The sequence below is a fragment of the Vidua macroura genome, chromosome 15, assembly GCF_024509145.1.
Source record: "Vidua macroura isolate BioBank_ID:100142 chromosome 15, ASM2450914v1, whole genome shotgun sequence".
Taxonomy (NCBI): Eukaryota; Metazoa; Chordata; class Aves; order Passeriformes; family Viduidae; genus Vidua; species Vidua macroura.
In genome coordinates this window covers 14,425,195-14,446,346 of record NC_071585.1, presented here as the reverse complement: position 1 = coordinate 14,446,346, position 21,152 = coordinate 14,425,195, and the positions used below count along the sequence as shown (strand labels likewise).

At 47.7% G+C, this 21,152-nt stretch overlaps 2 protein-coding genes across 4 annotated transcripts in view; one reads left to right on the top strand and one right to left on the bottom strand.

The window, feature by feature from the left end:
* Positions 1-21,152, bottom strand: part of CYFIP2 (cytoplasmic FMR1 interacting protein 2) — a 47,100-nt gene that overhangs the window by 15,484 nt on the left and 10,464 nt on the right. For 2 of the 3 annotated variants that reach the window (XM_053991180.1, XM_053991182.1), the window contains exons 6-23: positions 20,476-20,657; positions 20,065-20,161; positions 19,284-19,412; positions 17,825-17,929; positions 14,938-15,029; positions 12,007-12,124; positions 10,457-10,576; positions 10,024-10,149; positions 9,035-9,201; positions 8,630-8,777; positions 8,142-8,295; positions 7,461-7,617; positions 6,620-6,716; positions 5,991-6,067; positions 5,022-5,130; positions 4,594-4,713; positions 3,745-3,944; positions 3,181-3,268 (exon numbers count right to left, since the gene is read on the bottom strand). In XM_053991180.1, coding sequence (XP_053847155.1) covers positions 3,181-3,268; positions 3,745-3,944; positions 4,594-4,713; positions 5,022-5,130; positions 5,991-6,067; positions 6,620-6,716; positions 7,461-7,617; positions 8,142-8,295; positions 8,630-8,777; positions 9,035-9,201; positions 10,024-10,149; positions 10,457-10,576; positions 12,007-12,124; positions 14,938-15,029; positions 17,825-17,929; positions 19,284-19,412; positions 20,065-20,161; positions 20,476-20,657 — 2,286 coding nt within the window. The remainder of the gene's footprint in view (positions 1-3,180; positions 3,269-3,744; positions 3,945-4,593; positions 4,714-5,021; positions 5,131-5,990; positions 6,068-6,619; positions 6,717-7,460; positions 7,618-8,141; positions 8,296-8,629; positions 8,778-9,034; positions 9,202-10,023; positions 10,150-10,456; positions 10,577-12,006; positions 12,125-14,937; positions 15,030-17,824; positions 17,930-19,283; positions 19,413-20,064; positions 20,162-20,475; positions 20,658-21,152) is intronic. The other variant, XM_053991181.1, reaches the window with a different exon arrangement.
* FNDC9 (fibronectin type III domain containing 9) lies at positions 544-3,150 on the top strand. Its single transcript, XM_053991183.1, has 2 exons — positions 544-631; positions 1,684-3,150. The coding sequence occupies exon 2, from the start codon at positions 1,691-1,693 to the stop codon at positions 2,351-2,353; it is 663 nt and encodes a 220-aa protein (XP_053847158.1). The 5' UTR covers positions 544-631; positions 1,684-1,690; the 3' UTR covers positions 2,354-3,150.

The following is a 21,152-nucleotide window of genomic DNA, read 5'->3' as shown; positions in this document are numbered from 1 at the left end:
ATTTAAGAAGAGCAGATCTTAAGTCCATGCAGTTCAGTGGGAGGTCAAGTCTTTGAAAACCCAATTCCTACTCCCATCACACAGTTTAGAAAATATTAAAAGGTTACTGGAAATTGCAGCACCATCAGAGATCAAAATGCACTGCTTGTGGCTCTCACTTAAATCAGTAGTTTAAGTGTGCAAGAAATCACAGAATTAAAGAGAGAGTCTCTGAGTCAACAGGTACCACAGGTCAGGATCCCAGAGTTCACACCATGTGCCAAAGTGTCTGTAACCCCAGAGCCTGCTGGGCTCAGTGATGGTCTTGCTGGGGGACTGTGGATACAGGAGAAAAATAAAACCCAAATAAGCCAGCAAAAAAAACCTACCTGGCTTGTTTTTTCCTGCCTTGGAGACATATACTTCTCCCAGGCAGAAGCTTTTAGGGATAACATTCCCAAATCACTCGAAGATGCCTGCCCATCCTTTCCTATTGGTTGCCATGGTGAGAGATGACGGAGCCCGAGCTGGGTATAAACGAGGGAGTTCAGAGAAGGGATCTAGCAGAGGCAGGAGGGAAGTGAGTGCTGGCAAGACACTGCCTGAGGCCACTCTGTCACCAGACCTGTCACCACCCAGGACCTGGCTGGAGGTAAGTGCTGGCTCTGGGAGGGCTCAGCATGGGCATGTGCAGCCTCATGTAAGGACAGATTAGCAGTCATTAGTATGAGCTTATTCTTGAGTGAATGAAAGGAAAGTTAGTTATTGTTAGAGAGAGAGGAAAAAGGAAAGAGTAAACCAGCTCAACTGAACGGAGGTGCTGCTCTGAGCTTTCTCTGGCCAGGAGAGAGAACCCTGCAGTGATGCTCAGAGAGCTCTTTGGGGATCTAAAGGAGTGATGTGCTCAAGTAATTTGTGGCTGTTGCTAAACAGCCACACAGCTCAGAGAGTATTAAAAAACTACAGGGCATTGCACCATCAGGGATCATCATCTACTACTCACTAGCTCTGGCTCAAATCAGTTTAAATGTTTAAATTTGTTAGGCAGACAGTGTCTTTTTTCTGTCTTTGTTCTTATTATTCATATATTTGTGTTTCCCTAAAGGTACTGCTTTTATATTCCACCAACCTACAGATTTCATATTTGAGACCCAGATATTGCAGTGTGAGATGCTGCGGGAACAGAAAGAGTTTATACTTTATTAAGCAAGGAAGGTACAGAAAATGCAGTGACAACTTAAAACAGTGAATTAACCATTATGGAGCTTTCTAAATGCCATTTAGGTGTAAAATCAAAATATCTGTTGATTGGCAGCTTCACAAGGCAAGCTGGAGCTAGTTTAATCATCCTTTTATGCTAATCACACTTGTAGTATCCTTTTTATTTTGTGGGAAACAAAAAGCTAAGATAGCTTCTGATACAGACAAGCAGTCACAGAGATTTTTTAAAAAATATAACTGGAGCAAAAAGTGTACCCTGTGCTCCAACTGGATGTTTTTGTTATGAAACAGAGTTATACAGTAGTCTGGGCAACAGCAGGATTTGTCTTTTGTAATTTTAACATGTAACCTAAGTGAGCCAGGATAGTCTTGAGTCCAGTCTAAGGGAAAGTAAAAGTTGGTGGAAAGATTTCATCAATGTCAGTGTCCTCTGAGCCTTGACACGAATCAGCAACCTGAGCCTCTCCCTGATTCTGGTTTCAGGGGCACGATGAACATCGAGGTGCACAACATCACCTACACCAGTGCCACCGTGTCCTGGGCCATGAGCAGCCCCTGCCCAGAGAACTACTACCACGTCATGTACCGCCCCAACTGGAACAGCGTCTTTGCCGGCTACCTGCGGCAGAACTTCCACCGCGAGGAGCGCGTGCCGCACCCCCTCAGCTCCCTGGTGCTGCACCGCCTCACACCCTCCACCATCTACGTCCTCTGCATCACCTGCAAGAACTCCTACCCCTCCAGCAACCACTGCACCACCTTCCACACGCTGGACAAAATCCCCCTGGTTTTCGGCGGCTCCAAGCACGAGCCCACCACGTCCATGTGGATGGTGAGCAGCCTCCTGCTCCTCTGCTTCCTCGCCCTCCTGGCCTACGGCTGCCTGCAGTTCTGGTCTGCGCGGTGCCACTGGGCTGCCAGGCTGAAGCACCCTGACAGCAGCCTCGAAGAAGTGGAGGAAGGAAGTGGCTCACCAGAGGAGCCACTGAGTGATGGACTGAGGGAGGAGCTCCTGGAAGTGCCCATGACCACTGTGCTAATGAGGAGCTCCAGTTCCGTGAAGGAGAGCCCCTATAACTCCCCTCACTGCTTTTTTTCCTACAAAAACAGCGATGATAAAAGGGCCATCTTGCCACAGCATGGCCTTCACTGAAAGCAAAAGAAAACAAAATCTTGCTTAGAGGTTTGGTTTGTCCTGCTCTTTCCCAGCTCTTGCCAAGAGGACTGTCTGTGTGTCCATGGCAACTGTCTGTCCCAGGGTAGAACATGAGGTGTAGACATTGGTCACAGGGAGAAAGATTTTTGTCAAGTGACAAAAATACTCTCATTTGCTGAAGATTTTTAGAAAAGAAACCAAGTCAGCTCTCTGGGAACAGCCAGGCTTGGCAGACTGTAGTGTCATTAGCTCATGTGCATCAGTGCTGTAGGTTCACTTCAGAGTCATCAATCAATATGCATAAGAAATAAACTCCACTCAAGTAGTTTCACACTTGAGTGCCCCTCCACTAGCATCACAGCCCAAGCCCTTGTAACACCTGTATAAACAGTCATTGCAGCCTGAGAAAAAAGCTTTTTGTCAGTATTAAGTAGTGCACACACAAGTATTTTAGTAATTCCCATTTTGAACAGAAAATGGGATTCCTGAAGTGGTACCTTCCTTGGGGAGCATAAATGCATCAGAGCACCGACTTGCTCACCTGCCTGTGCATTTAGATGGATTTGACTCAGTCTCAGTGCCAACACCAAGCAAAAGCCGTGTTCACACCCCATAACATGGGCATTTTATGAAGAATATGGAAAAGCAACAGCAACAACACACTGGATCTGCTTCTTGCATGTCTGTTAGGTTGCACACAGCAATGTGGCCCTGCTTGTTCACACCCAGCACTCTGTAAATGAACCAGTCCTTGCATTTCTTTGTCTTCCTAAATAAATATTTCCAACATCCACTCCTCTGGCTGTTGTGGCTCATTTACTGACCTTGGACCCATAGAGGTAATAGGGCTGGACGTTGGCTGGCTTGTCCCGCTGGGGCTCCTGTGTGAAGGGGATCGCTGTCCTCACAAACCTGTGGCAGGCATGGGAGATGGGGAGGGAAGTGGTCAGAGCCTGGTTAACTATCACACACAGGGCATGGTCTGGGATGACCTGCAGTTGCAGGCTACTTAGAATTTATCACTTGAACTACACCAACAGGGATGCAAAATCCTGCCACAATCTGTTGGTGGTGTAAAATCTACCAAAAGAGAGATTTCTTCTCATTTTTGGCAGGCAAGAAGACAATATCTGAGCAGCTACCAGAGCTCTCCTGCTGAGCAAACCAACCCTCAGCCACTTCAATTACTGCCTAACTGCTGCTTGAATTTGTTACTAACATTTTCAAGACCAAAAGAAGATGGTGAGTTTCAAATTCGTTTTAAGAGTAACTATTGCATCCCACAGGGAACACAAACCTCGCCACAATGCATCTCAATTTTATGTGGCAGGTTTGACGTTCTGGAAAGAAAACCAGGGTCTTGAGGTGGCCTTGCTTTCCTTCCTCACCTGTTGGTGGATCCGTTGTAGCAGTAGTTGGGCAGGAAGTCGAAGTTGAGCTCCCAGAAGACGTGCAGGGTGATGCGCCCATAGGGCGCGGACACGTTGTGGTTGGCCTCGCGGAACATGGCATCGAAGCTGTCCAGAGTCATGTGCTTGCACAGCAGCCTGTGAGTCAGGCGATTGATTTCCAAGAGCCACTCCAGCTCCTGCAGCACATAAAGCAGTAGAAAATGCAATGTCTTACAACAGAAATAGCTGATTTAATTGCCAGGGGAATGGCTTTTTATCCACATGCACGCAGAACTAAAGACATCAATTCAACTCCACGGCCAAGGCCAATTGCACTTCCACTCAAGGGGGTCCTGGTCCAGTATTTTGTGAACCTGCAGGAAGCAAAATTAATTTGTTCCCCACTGAGCACTGGCTGGCTTTTACCTCAGAATCTTCTGAAGGTGGGAACTGGTAATTTTACACTGCTTGACTCTGATGCTCCTATAACATATCAAAGACAGCAAATCCTGTACATACATGAACAATGTCACAGCCACCTTCATCCAACTGGGAATTAAAGCCAAGATTTCCTTCTTCCAGTTTACCAGACTCTCTTTATATGAACTCTGCAAAGTCTAACTGCTGATTGTCACCTTATGATTTACACAGATACTTAATGATCTGAAAATAATGCAATTAAAGCTGCATAAACAGCTTTAAACTAAAGACTCAGCAGCATAAAGGAAGCTACATAACTGGTTGAAACCTATTGCAGGAGAACTCAAAACAGAAGACAGTTGACTGTGCATCCACAGCAGTGCATTAGTCTCCCTGCTCATACTCAGAGTCAATAGAAGTTCTTACCACAATGGATGTCAGGTCCTCGCTCTCGAAGCGGCTGATGGCCTGGTCTAATGATTTGTACATGGCTGCAGAGATGCGCTGGGTAATGAGCCTGTTCAGGTCGATTGATCTGCCCAGCAACTGGCAAAAGAAAAGATTTGCATGTTATATGCTGATGGGGAAAAGGTATTGGATTTTTTACTCAACACACAAATTAAACCCAAACCTCTAAATCTGCTAAAATGTGAAGGTAGTGGCACAAGTGCCTTGGTTGTGTGTAGATTACTTAAGAAGGAATGAAGAAAATGTGAAGCATAACTCATTTTTGTGTCACAAACAGATTCAACCCTTCTCAGCCCAGAGCTGATCTCAGCTAGGATGCCCTCCACCACCAAAAGGAAAACAGACCAAGGAGTGATGAGTACTGGAGTCTGCTGCTTGCACTGTACCTGGACGTGCCTCTGCTTGAGCAGCGTTTCGTAGCGGTTGGATGGTGGGTATGGAATGATCACCCCATAATTCTTGCACTCAGCCCGGAAACGTTTGTCCAGTAAAACACTGGAAAAGGGAAGCAGTGTCAGGAAAATAGAAACGTACACTATCAGCTTCTCTATGAGTCTTTACAGAGTTGTTTTAGACCTTCTTTTAATCTTGGCTCTCAATTCCAAGAAATCTCTACACACGAAATCACAGAGCAGTAGTTGTTATCTGGGGACTGCCCTGTTTGTCTTTTGTGGCTAAAACATTCAAAAAGATAAAAAAAGTGTGCTGAAAGATATCAGTGCTATGTACTGGGTGGTTCCCCTGGTGTGCTCCCTCCTTGAAGATCTGCTGTGGGAACATTTGGTTTGCAATAGTGATTGTCCTCCTTCTCTAAGGCCAAATGTGACCTAGAGACAGAACTTGCAGTCACAAGGAAGATTGGTTCATCTTTGAGGCCACAAAAAGAAGACTCTCACTAGGTTTCATCCATGCCCTTTAAATTGGTAAGGAGGATATGCCACAAAGGTTCTATCTCCCCAAAGTGAGAACAAGTCCTGCTGCTTTACTAGGGTGAGGACAAGTGCATATTCCTGTTTTGTAGAGATGGGAGGCTTTCAGTCTTCTGCCTGGTACAGAAACAGAAGTCAAGCAAGGACATGCCTGTAACAAGCTCAGTTTGCTTTTCTGCTGCTCTCACAAACTGTACTCTGACTGCTACTCCGGATGCCAGTTATTATTTTTTCACTTTTAACTGTGTCTCCTTAATTAATTTTCCCCATCTACATTGGTCTGACATGGACAGCCAGCTCTGGGGGACAGGGATGATCTATGTTTTGTCTTCTTGCAGTGGCTGCTCCCTGAGGGAAATCTTTTGGTTAACAACAATTTGGATGCAGTGATATCATCAGTCACCACCAGCAGTCAGGTTGTCCTACCTGCCAGCCATTGCTTTGTAATAGGCAAAGATCTGATCTGCCAGCTTGTACACAAATTGATCAAAGCACAAATTCACCTGGGGGAGAAAAAACAAGACTTGGTGAGGGTGTCACCAGCACAGAACAGATCCTTCCAACACACTCAAGATCAATACAACCCAACAGAGATCCTTCATTTAATACAAACATGTATTAAAGGTCACACTATCTTAAAACCACACTGCACTTCTCACAGTGCTGAAGGTAAGCAGAAAATTGCAGTTACATTTCTCTCTTTATAGTTTCAGCATGTTCTTACAGGTCCTGGTCCCCCACCCTCAATCACCCTTCCCTCTCAGGGAATTTCTCTTTTTCCTCTGATGTCTCAAACCCTCTGCTCATCAGGCTCTGCCATGTCCCCGGTGTTTGACAGTTTTTGGCTTCCATGGTTCCCTACAGGTACAGCTGAGCTGAAGCCCTTAATCAGGAGAGTCTGTAGGGTCTCTGGAAATGCTGATCTTTTTGAAAACTTCTCAGTCTGATAGGATATTTCTTTCAGGATAAAGGTGACTATAATGAACTGCTGGGTCAAACAGGGCAGTGTGACCCCAGTGAGCTTTTTCCATACAATAAAGATGAAGAGAACTTACTTCAGCTTCAATTTCATCATACAGGAACTGCTTTTTGAACTTGGTCAAAGCATAGTATGCACTGTCATTGTAGAGGTCCAGGGGGTACAGCACATACCTGAGGGCAAGAACACAGACCACATCTAAAATTAACTTTGGAGCTTATCAGCATAAACTGCAGCCAGTGCATGTTGTGCCCTGCCTGATGCAAAAAAACTGGCTTTTCCCTGACTTCATGCCTATCACTGCCACCTCCTGCAGCCCCTCAAATAATCCCTCTTTATTCCTGGGTTCTGCAGGAAGCACCTACTACAACCGACCTGGAAGTGAGCTCATTATGAGTTCTTCAATCAACACTTGCTTCATCTCTGCCCTTAAAAAAGCCTTCACCATGCCCTCATTCCAGAGAGTGCTCTGACAATGCTCATACAACAGAAAACCACGTTTTCCTAATGAGGAAGACATTATGAAGATGATTACACTTGCAGAACATCAATTCCTCATATCATTTATCCCACATATAAAAAAAACCCAGTTGAGGTGGCTTAGCTTGGGCCCACCCCCTTTGGTGACACATCTGTCTCAGTGCTGTGTGCAGGTGACAGTGCCACCGTGTCCTGCCCACGTCCCAACAGCTGCCAGCTGCTGTTTATGACACATGAAGAAGTGCCAGTGCCAGGAAGTCGCCCCTGTGTCTGCTAACTAGGTGTTCACACAGCACCATTCATGTGACAGCAGATCAAGGAACATTTATTTACCTCCCACATCAAAATGACTGCTCATCACCAGCCTACCCTTCTTCCTGAACAAAATCCCAAACCCCAGCACGTGCACGGTCCCAACAGAGCCCATCAGCTCTTACTCCATCATGGAGGGTTCTTTGGTTTCCAAAATATGGTCCGTGAGGATCCAGGGCATGGACATCTCAATGGGGAACTGGATGCGGCGGCCCATGGTCAGCTCCAAGAAGAACTCCCGGAACCAGAGCTGGGACAGGTCACAGCACTGCTGCAGAGCTTCTGGAATGCACAGGGGATCCATGTTACCACCACGTTACGCCCCTGGGGATGGCAGTGAGGGCATGACACAGGAGGCAACTGCTGCAGCCTTGCTTTTGGGTATAGAACACTTTTCTAGGATGTCTCTGGTTTTAAACCCAGACCGTGTCCATGCTGCCTGAGCACTTGGTAATGCAGGAAGAAGGAAGGGATCACTCCTTTTGCTCTAGAGGGCCAGCACTGGAGAACACTGGAATAGCTCAGAGTTATTATGGAAGACTTCTTCTGTGTCCAGTGGCTCAATTTGTCTGGGACAGAAGGAAAGTCCAGTCCTAGAAAATAAACTACCACCTGCAGCTATTTGCCCTTGCTGACAGCCCTGTTCACATAATAACTACTACACCGAAGCATGCCTGAAGCAGGCAGGAGTAAGACATTTGGGAAAAATCAAGGAAAATCTTCTGCACATGTCAATGAGGAGCAAAGCTTTTGCCTTTCTGAGCATGCGAGGGCTGGGTTCAAACCTCCCCCAGCCATAATCTCACCGCTGATGTTGAGAAGGTGGGTGAAGAAGAAGGACTGCTTGTGGAACTCCTCAATGGCCAAGACTATTGGCCCATCCAAGCTGCTCCTCAGAGTCTTCTTCGAGCCACTCTTGTCTGCTATGAGGGACTCCAGCATGGTCCGCACCATGTAAAGCTTTGGAAAAAAGGTGACATGCAGTTACCACTCTCCAGACACCATCACACACGGCCTTGGTGTTCCGGGAACAAAAAAGTAACACTTCTCCAAGGTGGTGACCACCCTCTGCACACATAAGCCACTATCCTTGAGAGTTAGAGATAATTAATCCCCTAAAATAAGAGGCTTTGGGAATTATACAACAAATTAGGCACCAAAGCAACACTTAACACAACAGCATGAAGACTCTGTGGAACAGAGCACGGAAACAGCTGCTAATCCACAGGGTAGGAGACTCCTGCATGGCTCTAAGATCATTAATTCCCCACACAGGAGACAGACATTCACATACCTGCGTGCTTGATGGTCCTACAGCTCGTCGTGGGACTTTAATATCAAATCCACCTTTGGGATCCTTCTCACCTCTCAGGCAAGGATCATTTGGAGGCTCTCGACCTCCCTCCCAGTCACAGATTGTCTTCCGAATTGCCTGAAGGACACTGGAGTGGGGGGGAGAGGGAAAGCAGCGCTTAAGCTTGATTTTACTTCAAGATGAAAATACCTATGGCTGTGCACATACGAGAGGAAAGGTACCTGAGGTGGGATCATGCCCAAAAGTTACCTCTGGAGGAGCTGCTGGCCAAGGACTGTTGTCTGCTTGTGTACTGGAGCATACACAGGGCCACGTGCTTGTGTATTACAAAGTGTAACACTAATAAATATATGGGGTTTGCACTGAATTCAGGGACAGACTGACCTGATCAGAACGTTCTTCTTCTTCCTGACAGCCTGTCGGAGAGGCTCCCTCAGGGTCACCTGGGCGAAGTCCTGCAGGGCGGCGTAGATGGTGTTACGGATAGCCTGGTTGAAGACACTCTCCATCCGCCCCATCAGCACTTGCAGCCCTTTGATCATGGCAATCACCTGAAGAAAAAGTTAAACCCAGATGTACCTGCTGTTTTTCCATTGTGTGAAGAGGGCTATAAATCCAGCACTGAGAGAACTCGGGACTGAATTAATTCTACTCAACTAACATAGGCCCGGTGATCAGGCAGCTAATTTTTGGGTGTTAGCTGCTTTGCAGGTCACAAGAAGCTGAGGAAAGCATTTATACCATCAGTTTCTTGCAAATGGCCCCTGTCCCTTGTTTCTACTCCTGATCTCTTGGTATCTTTAATACCACACAGTCCCAGGAAACTGCACATGCTCCACGTGTGTGTGCAGCTTGCACAGAGCTGCATCTGCACAGGGCACAGCTTTCCCTGCCCAACAGCACAGTGGGCAACATCCAAACCACCCTGGACTGTGTAAGGCAGGAGGAAGGTGAGGGCCTCCCAGAGCCTGGCTCAGAGGACTGTTCCCACTGTTTACAGACAGCAAGGCTGAGAGCTGATGTGTCCTGGGGCCTGGCTGAGCATCTCTTGTGTTTGCACAGCTACTGAATGCAGCAACATCTTGGGAGTAGGAATCTACAGGGGTGACTTCTGTGAGAAGCTGCTAGAAGCAGCAGCTCACGTTCCCCCCACGTCTGATAAAACCAATGTCAGCTGGCTCCATGACAGAGCCAGTGCTGGCCAGGGGCAATTTAAAGGCCAGATTAAGGGATGTGGGAACCCTTAATCCCTTAACATGGGTCACATGGCAGAGTATGGTGAGAAAACCCTTCCATTCTCTTTCCCTGGCCTGAGGAACATGGACAGGAAACCAGCCTGGACTGGCTCTGACTCCTGTGCAAGTGGCACCTACTTCCACAAAGGCAAACTTCTCCTCACTGGTGTAGTTGTACCGGGTGGCTCTCTCATACTCTTCAGCTGTTCCTGGGCAATCCTTGTTACAGAATTTATCTGTGGGATGAACCAGCTTCCAAGAGTACTAGAAGATGGAAAGAGACCATGTCAACATTGCAACAAGGAAGAAGATAGGCTAGAAAGACTGAATTAGGCCATATGCCAAAAAAACATTCTCTAGACATCACTACAGTTTGCCATTCTTTGCTTTATTATCACTTAGTTAATTGGTTTTCTTTACCTGGGAGGCTGCCAGTCATACCAAGCATTTGACATCTATGAACTTGTGTTAAGATGTGATCAAAAACTTTGCAAATTAAAGATTTCCATCATTGTTTGAATTACTTTTAGTTGCTCCCAGACTGCTTTCAGTGATGCAGAGATGCACTCACCACTTCCATGACATGGGCACTCCACTTGGACAGCAGCTGCAGCCCCCGTAAAGCCAGGTCAAAGAGCTCCCTGTACTCCTCATCCGACTTCTGGCTGTCCAGGCCTGAGCCAGTGACCACCTGGAAGAAATCACATCATGCTACAATCAGCAACTTGCTGCAGGGGCTTCAGTCAGTGAATAGATTTCTCTCCCAAATCCCACCTGAAATGAATTCCTGACCTTATGACCAAGCTAGAATTGAGTAAAGCATAAACTCTCTCTCAGGAAAAAGGACTGTGGCAAGGCTCTTTTTACACAGGCAGTCAAATTATTCCCTGAAAAAAAAATGAGTCTGACCTGTCATCTCAGAGCAAATAACTGACTATTTTTATTCCACTTTCCCATTTCTTTTCAATGGTCTAATACTACTGAAATCCTTGAGAATCCTTTACTGATTAAAGTTCAAATAAGCTCTTACAAATGCCAAAAACATAGCGCCTGAGAATGCTACAATTTGTTAAACTGACACTGATGAATGAGAATCACATGTGCAAAAAACAGCCCCAATGGCATCAGAGAGGGCACTGGCATTCAGTAATGAAAAGATCAGAGGTGCCTTCGTGAACTTTCTTCAAAGCCCTGACTGATAGGCCTGTGTAATTGAAAAGCCCTATTTGCAAGTCATTGGTGTTCTGACTTTTACCTGATTATAAACATTTAGTTGGCAGGTTTTTTTTCTGCTTATTTTAACAAAGCTGTGGTCAAGGAGCAGAAGCTGCTGCTGTAGATCTCCTGGTGCATGTGATTTTGTACCTTTCATAACTTGCTTCTTTACTGCTGCATCAAGAGCTGTTTGTTCCACCCATGTCCTTCACCCCTCCTTGCTGTACATCTGTGACAGACCATGGTCCTGCCACATTGCTCTGTCCCAGGCTTGTCCACTAATGGATTCTTTGCTTCTTTTTACCAAGGTCAGGATTAAATGCGTGAGATGCTATTTCTTGTTAGGACTCAGATGTTTATTAGTTCTTATCTATGTTACAGTCTCACAAACTGTGAGTTCTACAGCACTTAACTCTAACAAGCTAAGAATGGATACATATCTCTCTTTCTACATGGCCTTTTAAGGATGAACTGTCCAATTAAGAAATGACACCTCAATTATTTTTACTTTTAACCCAATAACCAACCACCTGTGCCTGCAATGTGGACTTTTTTATCCAATTACACAAAACCACCCAAACCCATGGAGAAGAAGGTGAAGAAGAAGGTAAAGAAGAAGGACCAGCCTCTGCCCTAAAACCTCCATCTTGCTTTATATATATTACTATATTGTAAAACCTTAAACTCTTAAGTTTTCCACCATGTGACATTACACACTTCTATTCAAACTCCACACCCACGATCCCACTTCTACCATTTCATTTTGGAAGCCTTCTCCACAGCTGCAGGTCAATGCAGTGTTCTCTTGGGGGTCAGAGACTGTCAGCACAGAAAATCTAAAATTCCCCACAGTCAGGGTTCCAGCAGTCCACCTCAGAGCCGGGTGCAGGGTGCAGCTGTACCCACCTCGCTGTTGCTGTAGCGCGCGAGCTCCGAGATGAAGCGGATGTGGTCGTCTCGGATCTGCACCATCTGCTCACAGATGTTGTACTGGGGGCTGATGCTGCTCTGAGTGCACGTCCACCTGGGCAGAAGAGCAACGGTGTCAAGGACAGGACACAGCTTCCACTCAGACACCCCAGGGACAGCTGATCTCTCCGCTTCAAGGTGCTCCAGGCATGCCACCCTCATGGCAAATGTCAGCCCGTGTCGTCTCTCTGGTGTGTGGGGGCTTCCCGGGGTGGTCTCACACAGCAGGATGGGGACACTTGCCTCACCTCTCAGTCTGAATGTGTCTGCTCCATCCACCCTGAAGGCTGCTCTCCATGTGGGCTCACCTACCCCAAGGGCAGAGATGGCAAACTCCCAGGCCATCATGGGACAAGCTTTCAGGGAAGGATGAACTTCAAAGACCTGCATCTTTGCATCCTTTCTGCTAAACCTAAGGATAACCATCCCCTTAGAGGTCCTCCCTTCAGGTCTGGGTTGTGCAGGTTCTTCTGCAAAGAAAAGCTCTGCAAAGAGTTAGCCCTCCCATTGTTTTTGGTTCTGGCTCATGCTACCAGCTCACTGAACAGCCCTGAGTACAAATGATTAGCAGAATATGATTACCTGAACTAGATTTTCATTTGCACTGAGCCATATGTACCATACAACAGTGTAATGTCATCCTAAAAAAGGGCAGCACTCCCCTTCCAAAGGCACAGTTGTATGAAAGAATGGGACAAACCAGGTCTATTTAATTTAATATCTTCTTTCTCCCTGTAAAAGCCCCAGATATAGAACCAGAATGGCTCCACCAAAATGTTTTGTGCAACCAATTGTCTATCAGTGAGATTCCCATGTCTTACTCTGTCATCACAATGTAGGAGCTCAGATTATACTTTTTTCCCCCTCTAAATGATTGTCCACCTTATGATAGCCCTTTTCTCCAATTTAGACTGCCCATACAAAAGGAAGGTGAGAAACCTGCCCCTGATAAGGGCATACACATATCCCTACACTTAACTGCACTTGTTGCCAGTATTTGTGGTGGTGGTAAAAGGTCCTGGAAATGCTGGGCCACGTCATCCCTTGTGAAATCCATCCTCCCCCAGTCCCCTGTTTGGCTCTTACCCGTTTCCACGTGCTGCCCACTGGACAATGGGCAGGTTAGCAGGACTGGCCAGGGCTGCCCCAGCCCTCCCTGCCACACACAACCTACTCCACAGTGCAGAAACAAAGCGCCATGCGGGAAAAACACCAATTAATTCCACTTGCATGGAGACAAGGAGGGAGAGAAAGTGACAAAAACAGTATTAGTAAGAAATGGGGATTACATGGAAGCACCTTGGCAGAGTTAGAGTTGGGAGTCCCATGCAATTTGCTGGGAAGGCAAGTGAGTGAGGAAGAAACATTGGTTAGTACGGTACAGCACACAGACCTGGTGAGACAGATTTCAAAGACAGACATTAAAATTGTGCACAGGTAAAACAGCCCATGAGCTACCTTGGTTTTGAGATGAAAAAATGAGAAACATTTCATGTTTCGTTGAAATGTGCTTTCTGAATGATTTGGGATAAAAAGGAGCAAATCTTCAGAAAATTTTTCTCTTTTTTAAAAAGAGTTTTCAAAAATATTCTTTAAATTCACATTATACAGAATCTTTTTTTTCCTCTCTTTTTTTTCCTCTCCCAATTTTAATTGAGAACCTTTTGCTCAGGAGTTTTGCCACATTGTTTTCAAATGTCTTCTGAACAATTAATGGGCACTTTTCAACCAGTTCTTGGGAGGAGGGCTGCTCCTGGCAGGCAGAGAAGCCAGATCCTCCGGGGTGGAAGGGGACGAGCAAACAGAAGCAATGACACTGCAGGTTAGTTCCTGTCCTGCTGAAGAGACAGCCCAGCCTGGCTGCTCCTCACAGACACCAGAGAAACCTGATTTCCACCCAACACAGACCCACAGGTGGAAGGCCTGCTGAAAGCCTGGCTGCCACCCACCACTACAGCCAGACACAGCTCAGGCAGGCTGTGCTCACGAGGGGTTGCAAACCTTATTCCAAGGATATCCAAACCTAACAACGATTCTCCTGGCAATCACTGAGCATGATGCAAAGCTACAAACACAAGTGGGGCCTCTCACGTGCCCGCTGTGACTGAAACAACGTGTGTGGATTCGTGTGATGGCAGCAGCAAATTGCCTGTGAGCCCAGGCCGCTCCTGAACTCTCCACTCCTGCTATTCTCCCACAATATTCAGAATCATTAAGGTTGGAAAAGACCCCCTAAGATCATCAAGTCCAACCTCTGACTGATCACCACCCCGTCAACTAAACCAGAGCACTGAGTGCCACATCCAGTGGTTAGTGCCACATTCAGTCTTTTCCAGTTCATTAACTTCCAGAGCGTCTGAGCCTCTGCTTCAATCCTCATGGCTGCTGTCCTTCTTCATGAACCCTGCCTGAGCTAGAGGAGACACCCTGGCTACTGCAGAGATCCACTGCTGTGTTCATGCTCTGGAGGATTTTGTCCTCGGGGTGCAAACTGTGGATTAAAATCTCCCCAGAGCAGGGACACACGGCTCACACTCACACAGCTCGCACGCACTCGGCGCTGCCCCAGGCCGTGCACCAGCCACCCTTCCTTCCTCCTGCCTCGCTGCCAGCCCCCTCCCAGCCCTGCCTGCTCCTAGGGGATGCTTACACGGAGCTTGGGAGCTGGCTGCACCCCCAGGGCCGCCGAGGCCATCTCCCCATGCAGGGACAGGCAGGGAGACGCGGGCACACAGAGCTGGCACGCCGGACTCACACCTCACGGGGACACACACACATGGGCACAGGCCTGGCACACCCGCGGGGCCGCAGCCCCCACGGCCCTCAGGACACACACAGAAGCCAAGAGACATTATGGCAGGCACTCACTTGGATTTGTTCTCCTCATAGTGAGCACTGGTCTTAATGTATCTGGCCAGTTCTATCTGCATATCGCCGAATAAAGGAACCACCTGCAGCTGCTGGAAAAGAAAACAAAAGATGGTTGAAATATGGCAGAGAGAGAGAGAGAGAGAGAGACAGAGGGAGAGAGAGATCCTGGCCCCAGCACAACACAAGGGACTCCAAATAGGCATGCTGCACCTCTGAAGCTTTGCAAAGTGTCAGGATGTTTGAAGCAAAGTGCAAACCTGGACCAGGGTCATTTCACACCTAGAAGATGACTGAGAATGATCACAGGGCTTTCTGTGAGGGAGGGAATCACTCCCCGTGCATGCTCTGGAGCCCTGGACTCACTGCTACCAGCACTGAACCATTCTGGCTATAACCAGCCAGAGGAAAGGCTCTTTTTACAACTAAAAGAGAGAAGTGTGGTTCTGAGCAGGCCTTATTGTCTCCCAGCCTAATCCTCCAAGAGAAGAGAGGGATGAAAAGCCAGCATGTTGCTATATTGGACACCCAGGAAGGTGCCAGCTTTCCCCAGGGACTCAGCACTGTGGTTGCTTGTGATGTGTCTTAAAACTTCTCCATGAAGAGACAGACACAGGCAATGTAACATGGCTCTGCTTGCCCTTTACATCTCAGAAGGTTTTGGATGGGAAATAAATTCCAAATGCTCTGAAGATACCTCAAGCTCAGACAGGTCCCTCCTTCACTCAACTTCCACCTGCAAACAAAATCCAACCAAGGGCTACTGACAGCTCATCAATAAAATATGAACCTTCAACTTCACCCAGCTACAAAGGCCTTGCCCCAAAATTCAGGGAAGATGGGGGCAAATTCCCTGTCCTATTATCACACACTTCTCTTCTCAGGCTGAGTTGTGCACAGGATGTGTAATGCTGTCATCAGGGATTCCCACTGGCATGTCCATAAAAGGTTTAAATGAAGGGGTAGTTTTCACTAATTTTCACTACTCAAATTCCCGGGCAATCCACTAGAAATTTAATCAGAAGGCAATAAGCAGATGTAGTGAAGGAGTAGTTGGTCTTTCCTTATTGAGATCTGATAGTTTGGAGTGGCACTTTACTGATTAGGTGAGACCACGGTAGATGCTGGAGAAGTGCAAAAGGAAACCAAGCTGGAAAAGAGGAAGTTACTCCATGCAATGGAAGGTATTTTACCTCATTCTCTGATGGCCCACAGCATTTTTCAGTGACCAGCAAACCTGTCTGAATGCACCAAGATGACCAAACTCTACAGATTACACTGAAGGCTTGATTAAGAGATTTAGTTGAATTAGCAAAGCTGAATCAGGGAAAACCCATAAGACTCTGAAGAATGATGTGATCAATCACCTTTGCAGAGCAGTCTCCCCAGTGATGGGAGGTTTTTTAAACACTTCATCATTGCCCTGTCCATAAGGTTATGGTGTCTGTGGCCCCCTGCTCTCGGGGCTGTCCCCAGGAAATGGTGGAAATTGGGGTAAACAGGTCCCCACTCGCTCAGGGGAGGATGCACACCAACCTTCCATCAAGCCTGGGCTCACCTCCTCCCTCCTCTACACACACCCAGCACATCACCCATAAACCTTGGGGCAATAAGCAGAGAGACATTCTCTGTCCAACACCACCACCAATCTCTTCACCCAGGCTCCTCACCCCACCTCTGGGGGAAGTACCAGGGAGAATCCACCGTGCTGGAAGAGTGAGGGGAAGGAGCCCTCTGTGCCCTTCCACAAATCATCACCTTCTCATTTTCCCGGATCTGGAGCAAGTGTTGGTAACAGAAACTAATCTTTCCATCTCAGGGGATGGAAAGGACTCAGGAAGGAGTCCATCTGCTCCATCTGGGAAATTCTTCTGCTGTCCTCCTGCTCTTTGCCACCAACTCATTTGTCTTTTGCTAGATCCCACCATGCCTCCTGCAGCTGACCTGCTCCAAACCCAAAATGCCTCCCAGTCCCAGCCTGTGCCCAGAAGCAGTGGAAAGGAGGCACCACCTTTCCTGAGGTGCTGTGTGGGCTCTCAGCCCTGATCTCCACCAACAGGGTTATGCCAAACCTTTCCTGTGCTGAGTGGTCCCTGGCCTCCAGCTGTGGATCAGACCATGGCCAGATGTGCTTCAGCAGAGAGAGGTTGTGTGGCTGCATCCCACCCTGCCAATGGGAACACCCAGGTTTCATGGGTCCTTTCCCCAAAATCCACATCGGACCAGACAAAAAAGGTTCATCAAACCACAGAGTGACCCTTTGAAGATCTCGGTGAGCACCTCCAAGTCCCAGTTGACACAAACTCCCCCAAAAGCTTTTCCTGTGCTACAGGGAGCACAGTTTATACATGAAATAAAACTGCCAGCTGTGTCCTCTGTCCCTCAGCTCAGCAGCTTGCAGAGGGAAAGAGAAGCAGAACCATCACCCACAAACCAGCCAGGTTTGCTGGTGGCCTGAAACCACAGAGACTGCAAACTGCGTCAGGAATGTGCAAAGAGACAGAAGCCATGTCAGTTGGGCACATCCTCCCCTCACCCATGAAACAGCCTCTCCATCCTCTGGCCCTTGGCAGAAGCAACCAGAGCTGCAGCTCCCACTGGCTGCCCACGGGAGCAGAGCCAGCCCCAGCACTGCTCTGCATCCCCAGCCCTGCAGGCACTGCGGGCCAGCACTGCTCACCTCACCCCTGCTGCAGCTCTGTGCCCAGGCCTGCTCACAGCAATTCCATTCCTCAGCCTTTGGCCTAGATAGCTTCTCAACCCTTGGGTTTTTTGGACCTGTAAATGATCCCCGTGGTTTGCTTTTTGCTAGCAGCACGTCCAGTGGTCAGGCCATTAATCCACTGGTCTGCAATAAACACCAGCCTCACACAGACAGCTCACTGACCTTGAAGAATTTGTCTATTTTGCTAAGGTTGATTCTCTTCTTGGCATCCAACTTGTAAATGTTGCTGACATTCCCATCCATGAGATACAGGCCAAACCCCATCACCTGCAGAAGATGGAAAGGCAAGGTTTCATCAGCATGAAGTCAGCAACACAAGTCAAATACAGTTCTCCATCACTCAGCATGAGGAAAGGCCATTTCAGGTTCCTGTTACCACCTGATCCTCATGAGGAAATGTTTAAAATGTGCCTGTATCTGCCAGGATGCACATGGTAGGCAGAGGACACACAGTGGATTGCTTCTGTTGTCTGTGCAAAAACACAGGATGCTTCCCTTAGTTATTTGTTCCTCCTCTCCCCACATAACAACAACCCAAAAGTTTTCTCCACTTGAAGGCAAAAGTTTACTTCTGGAGAAGAATTTAAAATATTTTCCTGGATTGATTTCCCTCCCTCCCCCATTAATTCAGTACAAATCATTACAGAGAGTCAAACTCCCCACACTTCAGAGAACCTGAGCTGACTCACACCACTGTAATGAAGTTTTTATGGTGATAGTGACTGCAATCATTGCCAATAACTGACTGACAGCAAGGACAAATACACCAAATAAAGAGATATTTTGGCATGTTTATCTTGAGGACTCTTTACAGCCAGAAAAACAAACTGGGGAGCATCTAGCATCTGCCTTCTGCAGGGAATTATTGCTGGGAATGGACATCAAGAAGAAAATTCTGGGTGACAAAGTTGGTGGTGATTTTACAATGTCCTCTGCAGTTACACAGGTCAAGCCCACGATCCCGCACCTCCATGCACAACAGAAAGACCCCTTCCAGCCTTGGAGGGTATAGGGCACCCACCAGTGCTCTCACCCAACCATGTGCTCAGTACCAGGCAGGCAGAGCTGCTGGCAGCATTGGGAAGGACTGTGGGGAAAACAGAGATGGAGATGGGGGAAAGAAGGGGAAAGGGACAGAGAGGAAAGAAGATTTTTATACGGGAATAAGGGAGAAGGCCATAAAGGACAGCAGAGGATTGATGGGAGAAGGTCCAAGTGAGGGCAGGAACAGAGGCAGCTCATGGCACTGCCCAGCAGAGCTGTTACTTCAGAGCACTGGGCTGGGACATCTCCAACTCATGTCCAGCCTGTTCAGCTACAAAAAGAGGTGAGTGGGAGGACTGAGGTACCACAGCAGAGGACACAAAGGCACAGGGATCAGAAAGGGAACAGGAAGAGGAGGAAGCAAAGCAGCTTTGCTGCTGCAGTGCCTGCAGAGCACTCACAGCAACATGTGTGAGCAGAGGGCACTGTCTCTGCAGAAAAGGGATGCATGTCAGCCCAAAGGAGCAAAAAATCAAGAAATTGAAGAGAGATGTTGTCCTAGGAGTGAATTTCATTTTACTAAAACAACAGTGAAACTATGCAAGCACCCAGCCCTACAAGCATGGCCCAACCTCACCTTTAAGAGCATGTGCTTCTCACTGGGGGTGAGATACATCTTGTTTTCATAGTAATCCACACAGATGTTGACAATATCAGCCAGCAACTCCTCATAGCCAGGGATAACCTCTAGTTGTTGGTGCAGACACTGAAACACAACAGCAGCCACATTATCCACATGGGCAGAGGAACAGCAGAAACCAGGCAGAAAATATTTTAAGGATTAAGAGTAGAACAATAAGAGTTTCCTTCAAACCTCATTTGTATACATTTCTTAAGTTTACCAGCAGAAGACTGAGCTTACAGTACCACCTGGAAAAAAAAAAAACCTTCCTCTGCAGGACAACTTTTCTTCAGACTGATCACAACACCCAAACATCAAAGAATGAAATGTAAATGGGGTGCCTTTGAGCAAACTGTCTGACTTCTGTCTCTGTGCAATATTTTAACTGGTTAGCAGAACCAATGGAGCCTGTGCAGTGTGGAGGGCCATGGGGGCTGAGCTGCAATCCCCATGCAGCCGCAGGGGATGGAGTTCTGGCAGAACCTTCACCTCCCAGAGCTCTTCTTACATCTTTTAGACCTTCATCTTTGTCTTAACATAGAGACCTTCAAAGCCACCCATGATGACACGAGGAGACATTGCTAGAATTACACAGCCTGACCAAAAGACCACAGAGTCAGTGGCAAAGACCCAACAGCTGCTGCCACAGCCTGCTCTGAGGTGCTGTCAGCCTCAGCAAGATCACTGCTCCTCTCTACTCATGAAAGGTTCGGTGGCTCAGAGAAAAGGGACCTGCCTGAGTGATGCGGTTGTGGTTTGCCAGGAACATGGAGAGGTTCTGGGACTCCTGGATGGACTGGGGGTCTGCCATCTTCCTCAGGAACTGGGCAGCTCTAGAAGGGACAAATCCAACATCACAAAGAGTTACTCAGCCAGTGTGAGACTGTCACCACCCACCTTCCCTGCCTGACCTGCAGCAATGTTGCAGCTTCAGAGCCCCCAGCATCACAGCTCTACTCACCAAGAGGGAATTGAAACACAACAGGGCTCAGAGATTTGCCTAAATTCACAAAGAGAGCCTGGGACAGCACAGAAACCCCATCTCCAGCCCTGATGTCCTCCTGCCCTCACTGCTGCTCAGACCAGGTGCTCCCTTGCAGACCAGGCACAGTCCTGTCCCCATTCCCGCCACTTTGTCCCCTCTCACCTTTTGTAAGCAGAATGATCATTTTTCACGCTGCACTTCATGTTTTTCAGCTCATCCAGGACAGCAAACATGTTGATGAACTTGCCCAGAGTGAGGAGATAGGCCTCAGACACGAAGTCCTTCCTCCTCTCAGCGTGGCACAGGCGCTTCACCTCGCTGCAGAACCGCTCGATGGCCTTGCGCTGCAGGGCAGGGGCACAGGGTCATGCACCACCAGGGGAACCCCCTCCACCCCCACCAGCTCCTTGAAAAAGCATTTTTTGGCTGGGGATGGAGGGTCTGAGGTTCCTCTCTGCTGTTCCCATGCAATGAAGCACTGTTACAAATCACTGCTGACAAACACGCTCAGTGCTTAAGGGGAGAAAGGGGCTCGAGCTCTCCAGCTGCACCTGCCCCAAGTGTGGGGTGTTCTGCAAAATCAGGCTGCATTTTTTAGGTGGGACATAAAGGGCCTTACAGGCTATAAAACCTAAAAATGATTGTGAATCTCAGCTTCAGCAAGTTGTAATGCAGGTGGTGATAGGGAGCCCTCAGCAGCTGTGACTGCAACATGGCAATGGACAATCAGCTCTTCACATCAGTCAACATCCCGGAAAAACAGAAGTGACATCCTTAGCTCAACAGTGGGGACTCTGGGTCTCCATGAACTAGAAGGGGTGTGCTCTTTCCCAGCCTGT